We start from the raw sequence: 21,487 nt of genomic DNA, 5'->3' as shown, positions 1-21,487 counted from the left end.
AAGAAAGGTGATTTAAGTGACTTTGAACGTGGCATAGTTGTTGGTGCCAGACGGGCTGGTCTGAGTATTTCAGAAACTGCTGATCTACTGGGATTTTCATGCACTACCATCTCTAGGGTTTACAGAGGATGTGTCAGCTAAGAACAGGAAACTGAGGCTAAAACTCGCACAGGCTCACCAAAATTGGACAATAGAAGATTGGAAAAACGTTTCCTGGTCTGATGAGTCTTCATTTCTGTTGCGACATTGGGATGGTAGGGTCAGAATTTGGCATCAACAACATGAAAACATGGATCCATCCTGCCTTGTATCAACGGTTAAGGCTGGTGGTGGTGGTGTAATGGTTTCTTGGCACACTTTGGGCCTCTTAGTACTAATTGAGCATCGTGTCAACGCCACAGCCTACCTGAGTATTGTTGCTGATCATGTCCATCCGTTTATGACCACAGTGTACCCATTTTCTGATGGTTACTTCCAGCAGGAATACACGGCATGTCATACAGCACAAATCATCTCAGACTGATTTCTTCAACATAACAATGAGTTCACTGTATTCAAATGGCCTCCACAGTCACCAGATCTCAATCCAATAGAGCACCTTTGGGATGTGGTGGAACGGGAGATTCGCATCATGGATGTGCAGCCGACAAATCTGCACCATCTCTGTGATGATATCATGTCAATATGGACCAAACTCTCTGAGGAATGTTTCCAGTACCTTGTTGAATCTAATGCCATGAAGGATTAAGGCAGTTCTGAAGGCCAAAGGGGGTCCAATCCGGTACTAGCAAGGTGTACCTAATAAAGTGGCCGGTGAGTGTATAGATGGAGTCTAATAGTTATTATGGAGCCTGTTTGACCCAAGGTGCCTCTCTTTGTGGCATCTTTGCTGTAGTTATCTAAAAGTATTTTTTCCTTCTATCTCACTGTGTGAAGTGGAAAGAACAATGTTGGATAAATGTTTCCATTTTAAAGAGTGGCTAAGAAAAATGAGCCTTTGTGTGACACTTTTATCCCTCGGGGGTTCCACAACCATCTGATCAATTTAAAGAAGTATAAATATTACAAAATGCTTAAGTTACATTTATTGTACTGACATTCTTATGGGCATAAACATTGAGACAGTTGGATTTTGCAAAAGTGTCTGTATAAAATTATGCTAATGGAAAAAAAGAGTCTATTTATTTTAAGTCTATTTAAAGATTGTTACCAGGTATAGCAATTATTATTATTTCTTAGAAATTGTGCATTTGTCAAATGTAACTTTGTCTACAAAACAAATGAGTCTTTTACATGGTAAGTATATTTGTGATAATAATCATTGTTTGAAGTTGTATAAGTAATAGTTGTATTAAATATTGAAGAAAATGTTAGATTTTGTATCAAATATATTAAACAAGCAAGGTGTTTTTTGTTAAGATAAATTAACAATCCTAATTTTATAGCAGTCTCACATATGGGAACATTTTGACAATCAACTCTCAGCTACAAAGCTGTTTTCTTAGCGCAAGCAACAGTCAACTGTGATGGAACAAAAATCAGTCACTGGTGGAATCCTAATCTGCATATTTTCAGGATTTAACACAGTGGAACCTTTGAAGTAAAGGGGGCAGATTGAGTAGCAGCCACTGGCTGTTGTACTAATCAGCATCTTTGTCCATCTGCAGCAGCAAGAGCAGCAAAGAACTCAGAAGTGGCTGTGCTGCAGGGGGAGAAGGGGAGGGCATCTGAGAATGTTTCCCAGATGAACAGCGGGCAGGAGGCGAAGGTCAAGTAACCAGCTCTGGCTTCATAATAATGCTGGAACATTTAATGCAAAGAAAATCTGTGTTTCTTATTTCTCTTATATTCACTGAAGGAATAGCTTGGTCTATGTGGGCCAAATAGGTCCCTATGATTGCTCTATATACAATCGCTTGTATTTCAGAATCAAACATTTTTTTATAAACTGACTTGTGGAGAATTGTACTGTAATGTCCCCTGATGCTCTGAGTTAATATTTACACATAAACACTGCTCAAAATAATTAAAAGAACCATTTGACAATAACATCAGATCTCAGTTGAAAAAAAATAAATCATGCTGGATACCCATACGGATATGGAATAGGGAACAAAAGGATGCCTCATCATTTGATGAAAAGGAAACTTGTTAACCCACAGAGGCCTCACCGAACTCCTCCCAGGCCCGAGTTTTTGCTTCTGCCACAGCCCGGGCTGCAGCACGCTTGGCCTCACGGTACCCGTCAGCCGCTTCAGGAGTCCCACAAGCCAACCACAGCCGATAGGACTCCTTCTTCAGCTTGACAGCATCCCTTACTGCCGGTGTCCACCACCGGGTTCTGGGATTGCTGCTGCGACAGGCACCGCAGATCTTACGGCCGCAGCTACGGGCAGCAGCATCGACAATAGATGCGGAGAACATGGTCCACTCGGACTCTATGTCTCCAACATCCCCCGGGATCTGGTCGAAGCTCTCCCGGAGGTGGGAGTTGAATACATCCCTGGCCGAGGGCTCCGCCAGGCATTCCCAGCGGACCGTCACTATGCGCTTGGGCCTGCCAAGTCTGTCCGGCTTTCTCCTCCTCCAGCGGATCCAACTCACCACCAGGTGGTGATCGGTGGACAGCTCAGCCCCTCTCTTCACGCGAGTGTCCAAAACATGCGGCCGAAGGTCTGATGATACGACAACAAAGTCAATCATCGACCTCCTGCCTAGGGTGTCCTGGTGCCAAGTGCACTGATGGACACCCTTATGTTTGAACATGGTGTTCATTATGGACAATCCGTGACTAGCACAGAAGTCCAATAACAAAACACCACTCGGATTCAGATCGGGGAGGCCATTCCTCCCGATCACGCCTCTCCAGGTGTCACTGTCGTTCCCCACGTGGGCGTTGAAGTCCCCCAGCAGAATAATGGAGTCCCCAGGAGGGGGATGCCAGCCTAAGCATCCGGGGATCGGGCCGCTGAGGTCTCCACCTTCGTCCGCCACCCAATCCTCTTTGCACCGGTCCCTCACGGTTCCCCCTGCAGGTGGTGGGCCCACTGGAGGATGGCCTCGCGTCTCTCGTTCGGGCTTGGCCAGGCCGGGTCCCGCGAGGAGCAACCCGGCCACCAGGCGCTCTTCGACGAGTCCCGACCCCAGGCCTGGCTCCAGGGTGGGACCCCGGCTCCGCCGTACCGGGCGACGTCACGTGCCTCGATATTTTGGTCCTCATGAGGGATTCTTGAACCACTCTTTGTCTGACCCATCACCTAGAGCCTGTTTGCCATGGGAGACCCTACCAGGGGCATTTAGGCCCCAGACAACATAGCCTCTAGGATCATTTGAGCACTCAAACCCCTCCACCACGTTAAGGTGGCGGTTCAAGGAGGGGCCATGGAGAAGGACTACCGGTTGGCCTCGAAGCGATTCTGGCAAACCGTCCGGCGCCTCAGGAGGGGGAAGCAGTGCTTCGCCAACACTGTTTATAGTGGGGGTAGGAGACTGCTGACCTCGACTGAGGACATTATCGGGCGGTGGAAGGAGTACTTCGAGGATCTTCTCAATCCTGCCATCACGCATTCCGTGGTGGAAACAGAGGCTGGGGACTCAGGGTTGGACTAATTCATCACCCAGGCTGAAGTCACCGAGGTGGTTAAAAAGCTCCGCGGTGACAAGACTTCGGGGGTGGATGAGATCCGCCCTGAGTACCTCAAGTCTCTGGATGTTGTAGGGCTGTCATGGTTAACACGCCTCTTCAACATTGCGTGGCGGTCGGGGACAGTGCCTCTGGACTGGCAGACTGGGGTGGTGGACCCCCTTCATAAGAAGGGTGACCGGAGGGTCTGTTCCAACTACAGGGGATCACACTCCTCAGCCTCCCTGGTAAGGCCTACGCCAGGGTATTGGAGAGGAGAGTCCGACCGATAGTCGAACCTCGGCTTCAGGAGGAGCAGTGTGGTTGTCGTACCGGCCGTGGAACACTGGACCAGCTCTATACCCTCCACAGTGTGCTCGAGGGTTCATGGGAGTTTGCCCAACCGGTTCACATGTGTTTTGTGGACCTGGAGAAGGCATTCAACTGTGTCCCTCGTGATGCCCTGTGGGGGGTGCTCCAGGAGTATGGAATCGGGGGCCCTTTATTAGGGCCCATCCGGTCCCTGTACGAGCGGAGCAGGAGTTTGGTCCGCATTGCCGGCACTAAGTCGGACCTGTTCCCGGTGCATGTTGGACTCCGGCAGGGCTGCCCTTTGTCATCGGTCCTGTTCATAACTTTTATGGACAGGATTTCTAGATGCAGCCAAGGGCCGGAGGGGGTCTGGTTTGGGGACCAGTGGATTTCGTCTCTTCTTTTTGCGGATGACGTGGTCCTGCTGGCCCCCTCTAGCCAAGACCTACAGCATGCGCTGTGGCGGTTCGCAGCCGAGTGTGAAGCGGCTGCGATGAAAATCAGCTCCTCCAAGTCCGAGGCCATGGTACTCGACCGGAAAAGGGTGGCTTGTCCTCTTCAGGTTGGAGGGGAGTTCCTGCCTCAAGTGGAGGAGTTTAAGTATCTCGGGGTCTTGTTCAAGAATGACAGAAGAATGGAGCGGGAGATCGACAGACGGATCGGTGCGGCTGCCACAGTAATGGGGGCAATGTGCCAGTCCGTTGTGGTGAAGAGAGAGCTGAGCCGAACAGCAAAGTTCTCAATTTACCGGTCGGTCTACGTTCCTACCCTCACCTATGGCCATGAACTTTGGGTCATGACTGAAAGAACAAGATCCCGGATACAAGCGGCTGAAATGAGCTTCCTCCATAGGGTGGCCAGGCACTCCCTTAGAGATAGGGTGAGGAGCTCGGCCATCCGGGAGGGGCTCGGAGTAGAGCCGCTGCTCGTCCACATCGAGAGGAGCCAGTTGAGGTGGCTCGGGCATCTATACCGGATGCCTCCTGGACGCCTTCCTCAGGAGGTGTTCCAGGCACGTCCCACCGGGAGGAGGCCCAGGGGACGGCCCAGGACACGCTGGAGGGACTATGTCTCTTGGCTGGCCTGGGAACGCCTTGGGCTCCCCCTGGAGGAGCTGGAGGAGGTGTCTGGAGAGAGGGACGTCTGGGCGTCTCTGCTGAGTCTGCTGCCCCTGCGACCCGGTCCCAGATAAGCGGAAGATGACGAGAACGAGTGAACCCACAGAGGGCTTAAGTCAACGATAAATTTAAACTGAAAAACTGATGCGGCAGGCAAGTTCAATTTGCTGAAACGTCATTGCAGCAACTCCAAATGGTACTCAGTATTTTGTATGGCCCCCACGTGGTTGTATGATTGTCTGACAACATCAGGGGATGCTCCTTATGAGATGACGGGTATCTCCTCCCAGATCGTGGCCAGGGCATCACTGAGCTTCTGGACAGTCTCAGATGTCCAGGGCTCTGGCAGTACTCATCCTGTTCCTCCTTGCACAAAGAAGCAGATACCAGACCTGCTGATGGGACCTCGGACAGCCCTGTCCAGCTCTCCCATAGTAACTACCTTTTTTCTTGGATCACCTCCATGCTCTTGAGACTGTGCCGGGAGACAGCAAACCTTCAGGCTATGGCATGTATTGATGTGCCGTCCTGGTGGAGATAGACTGCCTGTGCAACCTCTGCAGGGTCCACATATTGCCTCATGACACCAGTAGTGACACTGACCCTGGTCAAATGCAAAACTACTGAAAGGCAGTCAACGAAAGTAAGGAGGAAAAAATGCAAAACCATTTTTGTTTTTTGGGTCATCTCATTGTTGCCCCTTTAGTGCACCTGATTAACAACCCCCTCTACTACTTAACTGACCAGATCAATCTTCCAGAAGTTTAACTGACCTGATATTACGATATTGTAGTGTTTCTTTGATTTTTTTGAGCAATGTAATTTTGTGGGCCTAAAAACAGCTGTTTTTGCAGTACCATAAATAAATGTTTGCCCCTCACAGATTTCTTCTGTTTTTGCTTTTGTTTTACTTAAATGTTTATCTTTTAAAATCAGACATTAGATAACCTGAGTTAATACAACAAGCAGTCTTCAAACTATAATTTAATTTAATAAAGGAAAACGGTTATTCAATTCAACCTGGCACCATGTGGCAAGGCATTCTCTTTTAGGATTGTTTGGTAGAGAGCAGAATTCACTGTTTCAGCAACTATGGCAAGTCTTCCACTTCTTACAGCAGTAAGGCTTCCCCAAACCACAACATTACCACTACAATTTTTGACTGTCTCCATGATGATCTTTTCCTAAAACGCTTTTTTAGTTTTACACAACATATAACTGCATGCAAATCTTCCAAAAAGTTCCACTTCTTCGTTTTCAGTCCACAGCTAAAAGTCTGTGCTAAAATGTCCCAGCTTAAAGGGTTGCACGTATTTGGGAATTTGCAAATGTAATTAAGATGGACCTTTGTTTTATTTTTGGCCAGCAGGTGTTTTGGCCTTGGAACTCTCCCACGGATTACATTTATGCCCTTTCTCTTTCGTACTGTTGAATCATTAACATTAAGCCTGCAGTGCTTTCAGTGTTGTTCTGAGTAATATTGTGACATCCTGAATGAGTCATTGATGTGCTCTTGGGGAAATTTTGCTATGTTGATCACTCTTGGTAAATTCATCTTTCTCTGAGTTTCGTCCATCTGCGGATAATGGTTCTCATTGGCATTCGCTATTGTCCCCAAAGCTGTATAAACACTAATGTGACCCTTTGTAGACTGATAGATGTCAGTGACTCTGTTTCTCATCTGCTGTTTCATTTTATTAGACCAGAGCATGATGTGTAGTTTTTTGAGACATTTTAACCTACGTCATGTTGTCAGACAGGTTCCATTTGGTTTGTTTTTGATTCCGGCTGTAATTAGGCCTGGGTGTGGCCACTGAAATTGAACTCAGCTGTCCAAAAAAGGTGGCTTAATCACAATTAATTCATGATTTACCAAAGGGAGCAGGCATATTTTCAAATAGGTACAGATTTAACACAGAGATACCTTTTTGCCTATAATAAATATAGGCAAAAATACAAAACATTTTTGTATGTACTCAGGTTATCTTTGTCTGATATTAAAATTAAAAAAATGTAAGAGTGACGTAAAAAGCAAAAACAGAAGTAACTGTACTTTATAACAGCACTAAACATCTTCATTCAGCCTGGGCGAAATATCACTCACTGAATTTAGCTTAACATAAACAAATAGAAAAAGCTCACCATTCAGTATGTGGATATCTTACCTCCTTAGTTTTGTCCATCGCTTTTAAAATGGCAATGTTCAGGCTCTCCAGAGCCGAAAGAACATTTAGATATTCTCCAAGGTGCTCAGAAAAATAATCTAATAAAAAAGAGGACAATAAATATTTTAACACTGCAGTGAAAGACACATCAAATGAATTGTTATAGTAAGACCTTTACAAGACAGATTCTACAGAAATCAAACCATGACAAGCGAGGTGAGATTTATATGACAAACAAGCAGAAATTCTGGCTTAATAAGAATTTAGAAACTCCCATCCTGTCAATAATTGGAGTTTATACCTCCACCTAAGGTTCAAGTCAAGTCATGGCAAGTTTATTTATAAAGCGCTTTTCAGCAACAAGGCACTCAAAGCACTGTACACGAGGAAAAACATTACAATAATAAAGAAAATCAAACACAGAAAAACAAATCAAATGACATTAATAATCCTTGGGGGTTTACTGGTAAGAGCTGGTTCTAATCCAATCTTTCTAATAGAGGTAATTATCTCATTAAGTCCTCTGTGGTAAGGAATTCATCCTGTGCTAGAAGAAAAATGATAATATTAATCCTTGAGGTCGCTGGTATGAGGCAGCTGTGGTCCCATCATTCAAATAGTAACAGTCATGGGCACTCACTGAAGTCTAAGTAGAGAAGCTGGGTCAGTGGTAGGTCCAAACTTTTTTAAGTACTAATAATGTTTGGCTTTCACTAGTATGGAATTGTTGTAATACAATCCTTCACAAAAATCTAAAAAACTAGGAATTCTTCAAAGAAATCTAAAAATCTCTGGTCATTGGTGTAAGAACAGCTGTTGTAAAATTTTCAAATACTAATAATATTTGGCTTTTGCTGGTAATCCTTCTGAGAAATCTGAAAACCTGTGAAAAGAAATGAAATCACAGCGAGTGTACAGCTTCTCCAAGATTATATCCTTTAACCTCTGAGTCCACCCGTTGCCAGCTTGCGATTCTGCTCTCTTAACATTTCAGTCTGAGTGTTGATCGCTCTACAGACTCCATACAACATCGCAGGAAGCTTTGGAACGCTTTGAGCAGCCGCCTACGTTTTGCGAATCACTTGATAAGCCAGGTAACCACCAACTCCAAAAAGCAGAAATCCTGTTATCAAAAGTCCAAATATGTACACATTTTCTACGTCCTCGACCGACATCGTAGTCAGGCACACAATCTTCCACTGCTGCCAAGAATCCATTGTGTATCCAGAGAAGAACGTCCCTTCTGGACAAGAGGGACGTTCAGAGAGAATAACAGTGATGTTGGAGGAAGTCTCCACGTTGTAACAGGCCTCAAGTGTTTAGGTGTTTTAATTATCGAACTCCCTAAGACCAGCTTTGAAGGATGATGCATACACTTTAAAATTCATAAATAAAACTCCTACACACTTTTTAGGTAAAATGTTAGTTAAGCAAACAAGAAAACGGTGTACCAATCACTTTAAATGCCTGAGCAGGCAAATTATTTATTAAAATGTGAAATTAGGTGTCATTTCATTAGGTATTAGATCTTAATTAACAGTTTAATTTTATCTGCATACAGAACGGCACACAGTCAACACTGATCTGACATCGATGGGTCTTACATGTCTTACTTTTTAGTTCACTCCTGCTAAGACTGTCTGTCTAAACTGTTTTTTTTTTTTTCAAATGAATCCCCACTCAATAAGTGATAAATGTTCCAAGAACTTGATCTGAGATAAAAGTTGCCCTCTGTCCTGGAAAACAGTCAATCTCCTTTGACGTCAAATGGAAAGTAAGCCATTCCCATTTAATCAATTATGCAATAGTTTTATTCTGGGCAAAACTGGTGTTTACCAGTCTGCATGCCCCATTTTTTTTTACCTTTATTCAGGGCATCTGACACACAATCCATTTAAAGATTATAAAAGAGGACAATTGCTTTTAGATTTAGGGTAGGTAAGTGGTTATTTGAGGATGAGTACTTCAATCTAAGGACTTGAAGTAAATTAAACTTTTTTCTGGTGACTGTTATCTGTAAAATATGAGGAGACGAACAGAATGTGATTACCATTGCAGAAAACTGTAAACATTGAAATAGCTGTCAAAAGCTTTTGAAAGCACATAAAATCTGCCTTGATTTCCAGATCTCAAGATCTTGCCTCATATTATCATAAGACATCAATGTGCATTTGCTGATATTTTGAAAAAGACACACATTCCACAGAAACGCCTAATTACATAATAAAACAGACAATGTACTCTTTCACCAACCGGATAGCTTGTCAGTGTCCAGATTGCTGCAGGGCAGAACGGAGAAGATAGAGAGGGAAGTTAATTAGGCAAATGCTAAGACATGCTGCACTTAATTTCTGCTTGATTACAGAGTTATCTAAAAGAAGGATTGTATTAAAAACCATGAAGAAGGGATGATATTTGAATTAAATATTAAATTTAAGATTGTACCTTATTTTTCCCTATAAATTGTGCATTTGTCTTTATAAAACTTATAAAACTGTTTTTCAGAAATACCTGTGTTCAGCTGGGATAATGCTCTTTCGTTTTTATTTAAACCATTGTATGAAAATCCCTTTCACTTTGTTTACCACTCACAGAAAGATGTCTTCACACTGGATGCTGTAAACAGCTTTTAGTGTCACAATTTACAACAACAGCACTGTCACTGTACAGCCCAAAACATTAACCTTTTGCTTTAATGGAGTGTTAGGGGGCATTTTCATTGTTTAGTGAAAAATCAAGCCATTTAATGGCTACTCTTACACAAGTGTTCAAATATCTCACCATTACACTCAATAAACATGTACAGATGTGTTGAAAAACATGACACATCTTTAATTTGATACTGGAACTCACCTCATGCCAACTGCTTCAAAGAGAAAATGTGAGGAAAAAACTCATGGTGAGCTGCTACTGCAGCTGAATACCCCACTGATTTTTAATATCAAAAAACTACTTGCTAAATCTGTTTAAGATCTCCTCAAGCCTGCCTGCTTACTATTTTTGGACTGTTTATTCTATCTTTTTTACCTGGGCTTTAGCACATAATTTAACAATCAGATTAGAAAACCTGCATTGTTATTAGGTATGCAGAGGATAAGTCTGCTAACATTTCTTATTAATGCAGATCCATAATCTGCAAAAACAATAAGGACCACTGACTAAACTTAATAACATTTAAACATTTCTATAAACCCCAACAGTGGGAGACATTGTTTTCCTCAGCAGCTGTGGTGAATTAAATGTTTACTGCAGAGCATGGATTTCTGCAGATCCCCTTCGGCGAATTTTCTTGATTGAGTAGGTTTTTGAAGTTGCTAGTGGTTTTGATAACATTGTATGATAATATTAGTATGTGGACTGTTTTCAGTTGATTCAGCTACAGTTTGGTTTCATGGAACATTTTCTTTCTCTTTTCTTTTTTACTGAAAACCTTCTTTAACATGCAACTCATGACTTAATAAGGGAAGAAAATTGTAGATTATTTCTCCTCATCAAACCCCTTTTTAGGTAACAAAAAAAACACTCACTTATTCTGCCGGCCGTCTATGGAATAAAAAAGTTCCTGCAGCTCTTCGGTTGTCAGGATCCCATCAGCAAAGTAAGCATTGAACTCCTCAAATGACAACTTGCCATCATCTGAAAGGCAGTGAAGGAACAGACCTATGACAGTTAGAATTACCCACGCTTACCCACAGTTAGACGTTTTCCACCCGTCACACAGATTTTAATATGGTTCTGTTTTCCAGTGAATTTCAAACGTGATGTTTAATCTTATTTTCATATTACTTTTACCTCTTCTATGCTTTTTTGGCTTTGCTACCTCAAATATGCTACATGTACTGTTTCACATGTTTTCTTCACAAAATATTTAATTCAAGTTTCAGGGCAATTAATCAGTCAATTGTTATACATGAATTACCAAACATACCACTTGTCAAATTTTATTGCAGCAAATTATTTATTTATGTTAAACTGATGCGTTCTATTGTACTCGGAAGTTGGAATTTCTGACCTTAGAGTAGAAAATGTCAACTGGAACACCCCCATTAATTGGAAAGTCAGAACAACACAACTATACTGAACCAATATGGTTGATACTTGCATCAATAGTAGTAAAACCTTCTTACTTTGACTATTTTAAGCAGTTCCTTATTATTTATTTCACATTTAATCAGTCCTAAATGTACTACTTTTCAATGTTTCTAAGACGAGATGTTTTAAAGCCGTTTATATGCACGAAATACCAATGTAGAACAGCATTGTCATTGTCATTGTTGTAACAGTGGCTATGTGCAAGTAATGAAGACTATGAGCATTTTTTCCAACTTTCAGACAAGCAGGAAACTGGAATGCTATCACCTAGGAGATTACATCACTCCGACTTCCTATTTCCCATTCTCATGCAAGGCAATGAAAAGTTGCTAATAGAACACATGTTAATATAAACTGTTGAAAAACAAAATAATTGTTTTTCAGCAATTATTTCCTGTCCAGACTAGTTTATTTTGAGCGCGGGTTGTTGTGGCAGACAATGCACCCAAAAAAATCAATTGCAGACGAATGAATGGCTGGATTGTCATCTCTGAAGAAGAGCTCCTTCGTGAGCAAACTATCAATCTCTCTGCTAGTACAAATAACACAATTTGGTAATGAGTAATGAGAGATGAACAGATTGCGTCTACAGCAAGCAGTTCTTAGTAATGACACTCTGGTAATCAGAATCATGCCAGCAGGAGTTGGAAGCTGCGTTAGTCATTGTGACTGAACATGTCAAGATCAGGGATAAAGTAGACCAAAAATAAACTTGACAGTGTTGAACAGAAATGTATTTTGACATAAAGAAATTTCTGTGAAAAAAAGATTAAAAGAAACCGTCTGATAATATTTTAAATATTACCATTCAGTAATAGCAGATTTCTGTTTCTATGTGTATTATCCTTAAACATGACAAGCAACTTTATACAGATTGAACAGGCTTTTGTCTTTATTTTAATACAAGATCAAGTTACTCTACAGTGACTCGCAAAAACATTCATACTCCTTAAACCTTTTCACATTTTGCCATTTTATATGTGGTCCTTGATCTTCCTGCGTCATAAAAACCAGGGAGCACACCAGAGCGGTCAGGGATAAAGTTATGGAGAAGTTTAACTATACATCAAATCATTTGGTGTACAGTTGGTTTAAAACCAACATGCCTAAGCTGTTTGTGAAAGTAAAAGTTTCACATCTCAATTCTACATTCAGCTTTTGATTTGAAAAGGGCAAAATGCATAAGGGCAAATGGCCTAATGGTCCCTCCCCAGGCAAAGATGAGGAAAGATGACAGTGAGTTCCCGTTAGCTGACTAAACACTAAAGTTCAAGGTTAAGGACCGTCTGTTCAGGGGGAGCCTTTTTGACGCTTTTCATTAGTACCACTGACCAATATATGGAAGGTACTCATCATAAAACCTTTGTCTTTGCAACATTTGGCTGTTTTTGTTTAGATCTAAAAGATGATAAAAACACAAAAACACAAGACTTAAAAAAGGTACATATTTGAATAACTCCATTCAAATATTAATGGTTCTTTCAAAAAGTTAGAAAAATTAAAACAAATTTTAAAACAAATCACAGTTTAAAATTTTATATAAATTTAATCAATACTAGAATGAAAATGTCATTTTTGGTTTCAAAGTATCCTTCAAACTATTCTCATTGCCCTCCTTTTTAGATACAAGTTTAGCCCTGGACATTGTCCGTAATATATTTTCACACATTACTTTCTAATTTCCATGTCTAGCATTGTTCTTTTGCCACCGTTCATGCACAGTTTGTGCTGTTGCTTATAGATTTACACCATCTGTACTGTGGCTTACAGACTGAAACCAAGGATCTCTCCTCATGTCATATCTGTGAAGATTCCTATATTTGGAGTGCCAAGCTAGACAGACAGCATGATTCCTAAAAGTGACACTCCTCTATTTGATGGACAAATTATGAACACAAGCAGGCTTGACAGTTCTAGGGTATATGCTTTCATATGTGAAAAGAGGATAGTTCCAGTAAGAAAAGAAAAACACAAGTAATGATCTTAATGTTTAACCTCCTCAGAGTTAGATTTTATTAGTCTTAAAGTCTAAAAAACATTGATTGTATGATTTGATTAAGACCATCCAAGCAACAAGAAAACCACATATGTCACAAACAGCACTCACACTAAGGTGGGGGTAAGATTAAGCTTTGATTTTAGGTGAAGCTTGGATAAATGGCCTATATTGCTATTCTTTTTTCTAACCTAATGGTTTCACTACTGACAAATTAACATTATCACAAAGTAGAAAAAACCCTCAAAATAGTCATCTAAGATGGACCTAAATAATGCACAAATGAAGTTACACAGCCATTTCATATGCTTTAATAACATTTACAATAATTTCATTTTCTTGGTCTTATAGGAAACTACAGAGATGAACCTGCTTTTTAGTTCATCCCATAATTCTCCCTGTCTTCAAATGTGCTACTTTAAGTGTGCAGCCATTAACAAATTAAAAAATTGGTACATACAATAATGCACCCTGTGAAGGACTAATGAGCTGCTGTACCCCGCGTCTTGCAGATTGATAACTGGAAATAGCTACAAGCCCCCGGCAGCCATGCAAGAATTAAACTGGTGTAGAAAGTGGATTGTAAATGTGTTTTGGTGAGAAATGTGAATATCAACCACAAACAAAAATGGCCTTTTAAAGATGCTTGCTGAAGATTAAATAAATAGTGTCACTATCCTCAGTGAAAATAGTCCTATACCAACATAGGTTAAAATGACATTCAGGAATGAAGGTGCTATTCCTCTAGAAGCACCATAAAAAGTACAAGAGGCTTGTACTGTAAAGTCAGAGGTTAAAGTGAGGTTACTTCAGAAGTGGAATTTAGGCATTTAAGGAAACCAAAGAAACTGCTCGTCAAAACATTGTTGCTGAGGTTGGTCTCAAGCCACAAATTTGGAATTGGTAATGTTGAAATATAATGAATTAAATAAAGTTTGTACTTCAGGTAACATTCAGTTCTCACATCTCCTTAATAAAAACTATGTATTTCTTCTATAAAAGCCCAATAAGCAGTGGTAAATTTACTTTTAAATACTGAAAACAAAGTTCACAAAAATGTTCTTTACTTCCATCATATTAAATGTTCCTGAAGCTGTTCCAGGTAGGGAACCGATTCACATTTCAAATGCCAGCTGATGCCTTAAAATGAATAAATCATTAATGCGTGACCCAATGACACATGAGCTCAACAGGTCCAAAAGCACTTACAGGCAGGCCTCAACATGACTTTTGTGGAATTATCCCTCTCCACTGAAGGCAATGTTTTTTCACATATCCTTGGCATAGACAGTCTATAGAACAATTTGAATGAGTGAGATTTGATTAGTCAATGAATCTATTAAAAAAAACTAAGCCCAATATTAACTTTCATACTGACTTTAGATCTGAAACATTTTGTTTTTTACAGTGGTGTTTTTAAAAACTATCACAGCCAGTGACCAAGTGACTGAGAATGTTCAATGTACATCACAACTGTGTGAAATCCACCTTTAAAATAAAACACCATCAAGAACAGGTCCTTGTAGTAAAAAACAATTTGGATTACTTCAAAGAAATTTCTTGAAACATTTAGCGTAAACAAGAACCAAATAAGAAAGTGGAGATGTCCTGCAAAGTAGGCCACAAAGTAGGCCACGCTGATATCCCTTCAAAGGTTAGTCCCAATGCAGGCTCTCCTAAGTGGTTTAGGCTTCAGTAGCAGCCGGCATTATTAAGAGGGAAGGCTCTGGTTTCTTTATAGTAAGCTTCTATGGATCTCTACATAACTCAAGCTATTACTGGTATTCTTAGCATCGATGTCCTACTTGGGATGTGTTTCACCAGCCCATTTGTGAGAAATTCTGAAGCTGCTTTTTACTATCCATATCCTCACGTACAGCTGTGTGCTCCTTTTAGACTCAGTTTTCTACAATACTCATTGTTTGAAGCACCTTTTCTGCATATCAAAGAACAAGTCAAGTAAGAAGAAAATTCAGTAATTATAAAAAAAAAAATTACCAGTTAACCTGTGACTATTAAATGATTTGGGTCTAACAACAAACTTAAATTAATATTTATTTAAGATCACAAATATGATGAGATAGGGGGACACATCAAACACGAAGAGGAAGGTGTTCTGATCAGATTAAATTAAAATATCCTGTCTGGTCTATATGTAAAACACTGTGTGGCAGAAAAATAATGCTGCAAAGCACACTATCACTACCATGGAATAAGGTGGCGGCAGTATCATGCTGTGAGGTTTCCTTTCTGTAGCATGAACAGGGAAACTGGGCAATGTTAATAGGAAGATAGATGGAGCTAAATACAGAGCAATCCTGTAAGAAAAACTGTTAGTAAGACTAAACATACAGCCAGAGCTACAATAGGATGGTTTAGATTTAGCAAAATTATACATTCATTTACTATAATTTGTCCTTTCCATCATTTGAGTTGTTAAATTCAATTAGAAATTTGTGCCGAAAGTCCACAATTGAGAATCTTTGGTCTGACTGGAAAACGTCTGTTCACAGGCAGACCCCAAATGACTTGCAGTTATACCTGCAACAAAAAGTGGTTCTATAAAAAGTCACTCAAGGCGTTCCTAAGTATATTCTTTTGAGATTTTTATATAAGAGTTTGAAAGGCAAGTGTCTGTAATTCCTCTTCACACAGTGAGAGACTATATTACAGTTACACACATCTTTAGCCTGCACTGATCATGTTGGGTTTGTATATGGCAATATTTTGAGCTCCCGTACTTTAGATACAATGACTGCTTCTCTGTCAGAGCTTTTCTGTGAGTTTCCTATAATGAAAATCCTTCAAAGTAGTTAATGTACAGACAGTAACAGATGTCATATAAGTGCTAAAGGTTAATCAATTACTGAACTGGTTTAAAAATAGATCAAAGGCATTAATGAGTGACTATGTTGCATGAAAACGATGAATCAGATGCTATTTACTAAACTGCCTGCTCACAACAGCTGATTAGTTACTTGTAAAGCTTACCTTCCAAAGCTTCACATTCCTACACCTGTTAAGTATACAATATATGTATTTTTATGTGTCGAAAGACATAAGGTTATATTAATGTTAGGAGATCATAATGTAGTTGTGTTGCTATTAATTACAGTCTGGGGAAAAAAATTCAAACCAATGACCTTTTTTGGGTGTTAGTTTGGTGTCAAATTTGATGTGTGATTGCTAAATTAAGATAATAAATTTAAGTTTTATTATGCATGAGCTAATAAACACAAATTTAACACATTTCTAGTGCCTAAAGAGGTGGCACTTTACTGTACACACAATTCTGCAAGATATTTGAAACATCAAAATTTTATTTTCATGGGCCAGCAAAAGTGAGAAATTCACTTTCGCTCTACCTCTGTCAACCTGACTAATAGCTAATTGTTTTAAAGTTTTTTTTCATAGTATATAAAAAAAAGAAAAGTCATTGTTTTCTCTTGTAATATATTTTTAGCCTATCCCCACTTATATTTATTACTGAGGAATATAGACCTTGCTTTTTGCATTATTGGTCCTCCCTCCCTTCCCTTTCTACATCCAGTTTAGTGATGACAGCCATCTCCTCTAAGTTCGTTATAGTAAAATATCTAACAGTGAATTCATTTGGTCGGAAGAATCAGAGCAATTCATCATGCAAAAAGCCTTTCTTAAGCATTGTTAATACTGTTGAGAAGCAATTGTTGTTTAGAGGCACAATGATTACAGACTCTTTGAAGTGTGAACAAAACAATATCCCATGATGACGGCTACATCTCTCTCCCTTGATTTGCTGTGGCACCCTATTTCCTCAGTTATTAGAGATTAATAAATATCTTCATGAGTGAGCCAATATCGCACAGCAAAAGCAGAGGAAAGAAAATGGTTTAGTCTAACCATTTGATTTGACTGCAATTGTAAAAGTTATCTCCTGAATCGTTCACAGTGTGATCTGATATGTCATTCACTACAAATAAAAGCAAGATACATGGCTGCATTTAGAATTTCTGTCAATGTCAAAACCTTTGCATCAGTTGCTTCTAAAAGAAGAAACTAATCTGACAATATTGGATTTGGATGTTTTGTTGCTGTTAAGCCAACCAAATTGTTTTAAACAAGGGCAAATATTTTCTAGGTATTTTAGATTTAGAAAGACATGTATGACTCAAAAGCGAAAAAAAAAGTTCTGTAATTTTACTGTGATCTAATCTGTTTAGTAAATGAACTGCATAGAAAATAATTCAAAAGCATGAGAGAAAGATGGTATAATGAAAAAGAAATGTTATTTCAAGAATAAATTTACGATCACAGACTTATGATGTAAAGCAATGAAATAATTTCCGGGGTTTACTAAGACAAGAAACCTCTGTTTGCTTTGATGTTATGGCAACAAAGTAAAATGACAAAAGAGCAATCTTAAAGATTTACTAAAAGAAATCTTTGGCTGGATGAAAGCTTCTAAGATACAGTGCCTTGCAAAAGTATTCGGCCTCCTTGAACTTTTCAAACTTTTGCCACATTTCAGGCTTCAAACATAAAGATATAAAATTTTAATTTTTTGTGAAGAATCAACAACAAGTGGGACACAATTGTGAAGTGGAATGAAATTTATTGGATGTGTCAAACTTTTTTAACAAATAAAAAACTGAAAAGTGGGGCGTGCAATATTATTTGGCCCTTTACTTTCAGTGCAGCAAACTCACTCCAGAAGTTCAGTGAGGATCTCTGAATGATCCAATGTTGTCCCAAATGACTGATGATGATAAATAGAATCCACCTGTGTGTAATTAAGTCTCCGTATAAATGCACCTGCTCTGTGATAGTCTCAGGGTTCTGTTCAAAGTGCAGAGAGCATCATGAAGACCAAGGAACACACCAGGCAGGTCCGAGATACTGTTGTGGAGACGTTTAAAGCCGGATTCGGATACAAAAAGATTTCCCAAGCTTTAAACATCCCAAGGAGCACTGTGTGAGCAATCATATTGAAATGGATGGAGTATCAGACCACTGCAAATCTACCAAGACCCGACCGTCCCTCTGAACTCTCATTTCGAACAAGGAGAAGACTGATCAGAGATGCAGCCAAGAGACCCATGATCACTCTGGATGAACTGCAGAGATCTACAGCTGAGGTGGGAGAGTCTGTCCATAGGACAACAATCAGTCGTACACTGCACAAATCTGGTCTTTATGGAAGAGTGGCAAGAAGAAAGCCTTTTCTCAAAGATATCCATAAAAAGTCTCATTTAAGGTTTGCCACAAGCCACCTGGGAGACACACCAAACATGTGGAAGAAGGTGCTCTGGTCAGATGAAACCAAAATCGAACTGTTTGGCCACAATGCAAGACAATATGTTTGGGGTAAAAGCAACACAGCTCATCACCCTGAACACACCATCCCCACTGTCAAACATGATGGTGGCAGCATCATGGTTTGGGCCTGCTTTTCGTCAACAGGGACAGGGAAGATGGTCAAAATTGATGGGAAGATGGATGGGGCCAAATACAGGACCATTCTGGAAGAAAACCTGTTGGAGTCTGCCAGAGACCTGAGACTGGGACGGAGATTTATCTTCCAACAAGACAATGATCCAAAACATAAAGCCAAATCTACAATGGAACGGTTCACAAATGAACGTATCCAGGTGTTGGAATGGCCAAGTCAAAGTCCAGACCTGAATCCAATCGAGAATCTGTGGAAAGAGCTGAAGACTGCTGTTCACGAACGCTCTCCATCCAACCTCACTGAGCTTGAGCTGTTTTTCAAGGAAGAATGGGCAAGAATTTCAGTCTCTCGATGTGCAAAACTGATAGAGACAAACCCCAAGCGACTTGCAGCTGTAATTGCAGCAAAGGATGCGCTACAAAGTATTAATGCAAGGGAGCCGAATAAAATTGCACCCCCACTTTTCAGTTTTTTATTTGTTAAAAAAGTTTGACACATCCAATAAATTTCCTTCCACTTCACGATTGTGTCCCACTTGTTGTTGATTCTTCACAAAAATTGTAATTTTATATCTTTGTTTGAAGCCTGAAATGTGGCAAGAGGTTGAAAAGTTCAAGGGCCCGAATACTTTCGCAAGGCACTGTATGTAATATTTATTTTAACATCAGCATGCAAATGACGTTAAGAGGCACTAGAGTTTGGCAGGCACACCTCCAGAAAATGTTAAAAGAGGTGGTTAGATGGAGGCTGCTTACAGTTTTGGGTTGGCTGGACAGAATTTTAGGAGTTTGTTAAGATGTTGTCATTTTTAGAGAGCATGGGGAGGCAGGGCCAGGAATAAGCTACAGCATTCAAAGTTTCCACACTATGAGGGACATATGCACAATAAATAAATAAATCATTAAAACTTAGTGAAGGGTGTCCTCCAATTTCTGAAATTCAGATCAAGCTATATATATTCAAGATATATTTTCTGTTTAAGAATGTCTTAGTTGTGGGGGCCAATGGTGGCATGAAGAATCTGATAGGTGGTCTTTTGTGATCAAGATAAGTATAAAGTCCAAAAAATGTTGAATATACCTTCTACTTTCCGCAGTAAGTTATCAACATATCTTCTAGTGTAGTTTGTGTGTTTGTAGTATGGATTTGAAAAACAAAACCAAATTCAAAAATATTACTAAAATGCAGTTAATATGCTTCATTGATCAGAGGTGGCCAACATAAAATTAACTGCTGATGATAGCAACATAGGCTACATGTTTGTCTTCTTTGTGCAACATGTTTTAATGATTTTTAAAAGTATATAAAATTGTAACAGAATAAAAGAAGCTCTGCATGTGTTATACCTAGCAATATTTTGTCAACCTATTCTTGGGAGTTAATTTATTTTGTTTGACAATTTTATTCCATTCTTGGCTTCAATGAAGCCTTAGCAACTTGTTCAAGCATGAGATGAATAAACAGCCTCCACGAGTCATTCATGTGAATTGCTTGTTTTTCTTATGTAGGCTTCCTCACAATTTAAAAATCAGCAGAAACATTTAGGTTATTTAAATTATGACTGAAATATATTTGCTCACCATTTTTGTCTGCTCTGCGGAAAATCTGGGGAAAAAAAAGCAGAGAGGACAAAGTCATTAGTTTTGAGTCGTGTTTCAATAAGGACGTTTTCCAATAAACAGAACAAAAATGTAATCCAATGCTTAATATTTCCAAAACATTTTCCATTTGAATATCTACATTGTTTATGCATTCAATAGAAGTATAAAAATAAAAAAAAATCAGAACATTTACATAAGCGGGTATGGTGTGTGTGTGTGTGTGTGTAAGTCATGTTAAATGGCAGCTGATAAAGATAATCTCTCTGACAATGGGCTCTTAACAATTCAGTTCTGGAGTAAAAAGTCATTTTAGAGGTAGCATGAGGCCACAATGCAGCGAAGAGGCTGGACTGCTATTATCCTGCAGGTGCCTCAGCCTTAAAAACTGCTCATATTCAAACTCCTAGTGAACCCGTCAATACTTTAACACTTGATAAACATGATATATCTCATAATTTTTACTGTTGTCATCAGCAAAAGATGTCCTTATCCTGCATGCATTAATTTTCACATTGCGTTGAACATTTTACTATAAAAGAGCGCTTGTTGCCATAGAAATTTGGTAGTTGGATACGTTCATTTCACACATTGCTGCTGTCAGTTCATGTTTATAATAAATAACCTCGCTGCTTTCTAGTGCAAACTCCACATGGTTCAAAAGCCAGTTTTGGGAAGAGCAGAGGCTGAATTACAGTTCTGGAACCATGAGACTGCATGTGCTTACTGTCTCCTCAAGTGTTACAAATAAATTCATAGGTTTTACAAATTACACAAATGCTTTGATGTGGCACATGAAATGATCTGCTTTGAAAAAGGTCCAGTGGAACTGCCTGTGATGCCAGCTGCTGCTCTGTCTGTAAACTTAACTTTAATGGCACAATGGTACTGTCTTTATCCAACTTTAAAACTAAAATTGTATTTTAGGGATGGGTGACAGGGCATAAATATCAGATTATTTCTTTCTTTCTTTTTTACTGTATAATTATTATCACAATTTTTTCATGAATCTTGTACAATTAAAAAAAGCTTGTAAAGATAAAACATACAACCAAGCATTAATGACAAAAAAAAAGATTCAAATTAGTTCAGTTTTGCCTCTTGTCTCATGTACAATTAAAATGCAATACTTTTTAGCCAATATAAAATCTGT

The 21,487-nt window shown here is 39.6% G+C and overlaps 1 protein-coding gene across 1 annotated transcript in view; it reads right to left on the bottom strand.

Moving 5' to 3' along the window:
* Positions 1–21,487, bottom strand: part of necab3 (N-terminal EF-hand calcium binding protein 3) — a 73,872-nt gene that overhangs the window by 39,733 nt on the left and 12,652 nt on the right. The window contains exons 2-5 of the mRNA XM_047348691.1: positions 20,317–20,341; positions 10,745–10,853; positions 9,471–9,496; positions 7,218–7,315 (exon numbers count right to left, since the gene is read on the bottom strand). Coding sequence (XP_047204647.1) covers positions 7,218–7,315; positions 9,471–9,496; positions 10,745–10,853; positions 20,317–20,341 — 258 coding nt within the window. The remainder of the gene's footprint in view (positions 1–7,217; positions 7,316–9,470; positions 9,497–10,744; positions 10,854–20,316; positions 20,342–21,487) is intronic.

The sequence above is a fragment of the Girardinichthys multiradiatus genome, chromosome 20 (genome assembly GCF_021462225.1).
Source record: "Girardinichthys multiradiatus isolate DD_20200921_A chromosome 20, DD_fGirMul_XY1, whole genome shotgun sequence".
NCBI lineage: Eukaryota > Metazoa > Chordata > Actinopteri > Cyprinodontiformes > Goodeidae > Girardinichthys > Girardinichthys multiradiatus.
This window is presented reverse-complemented; position numbering and strand designations above follow the sequence as displayed.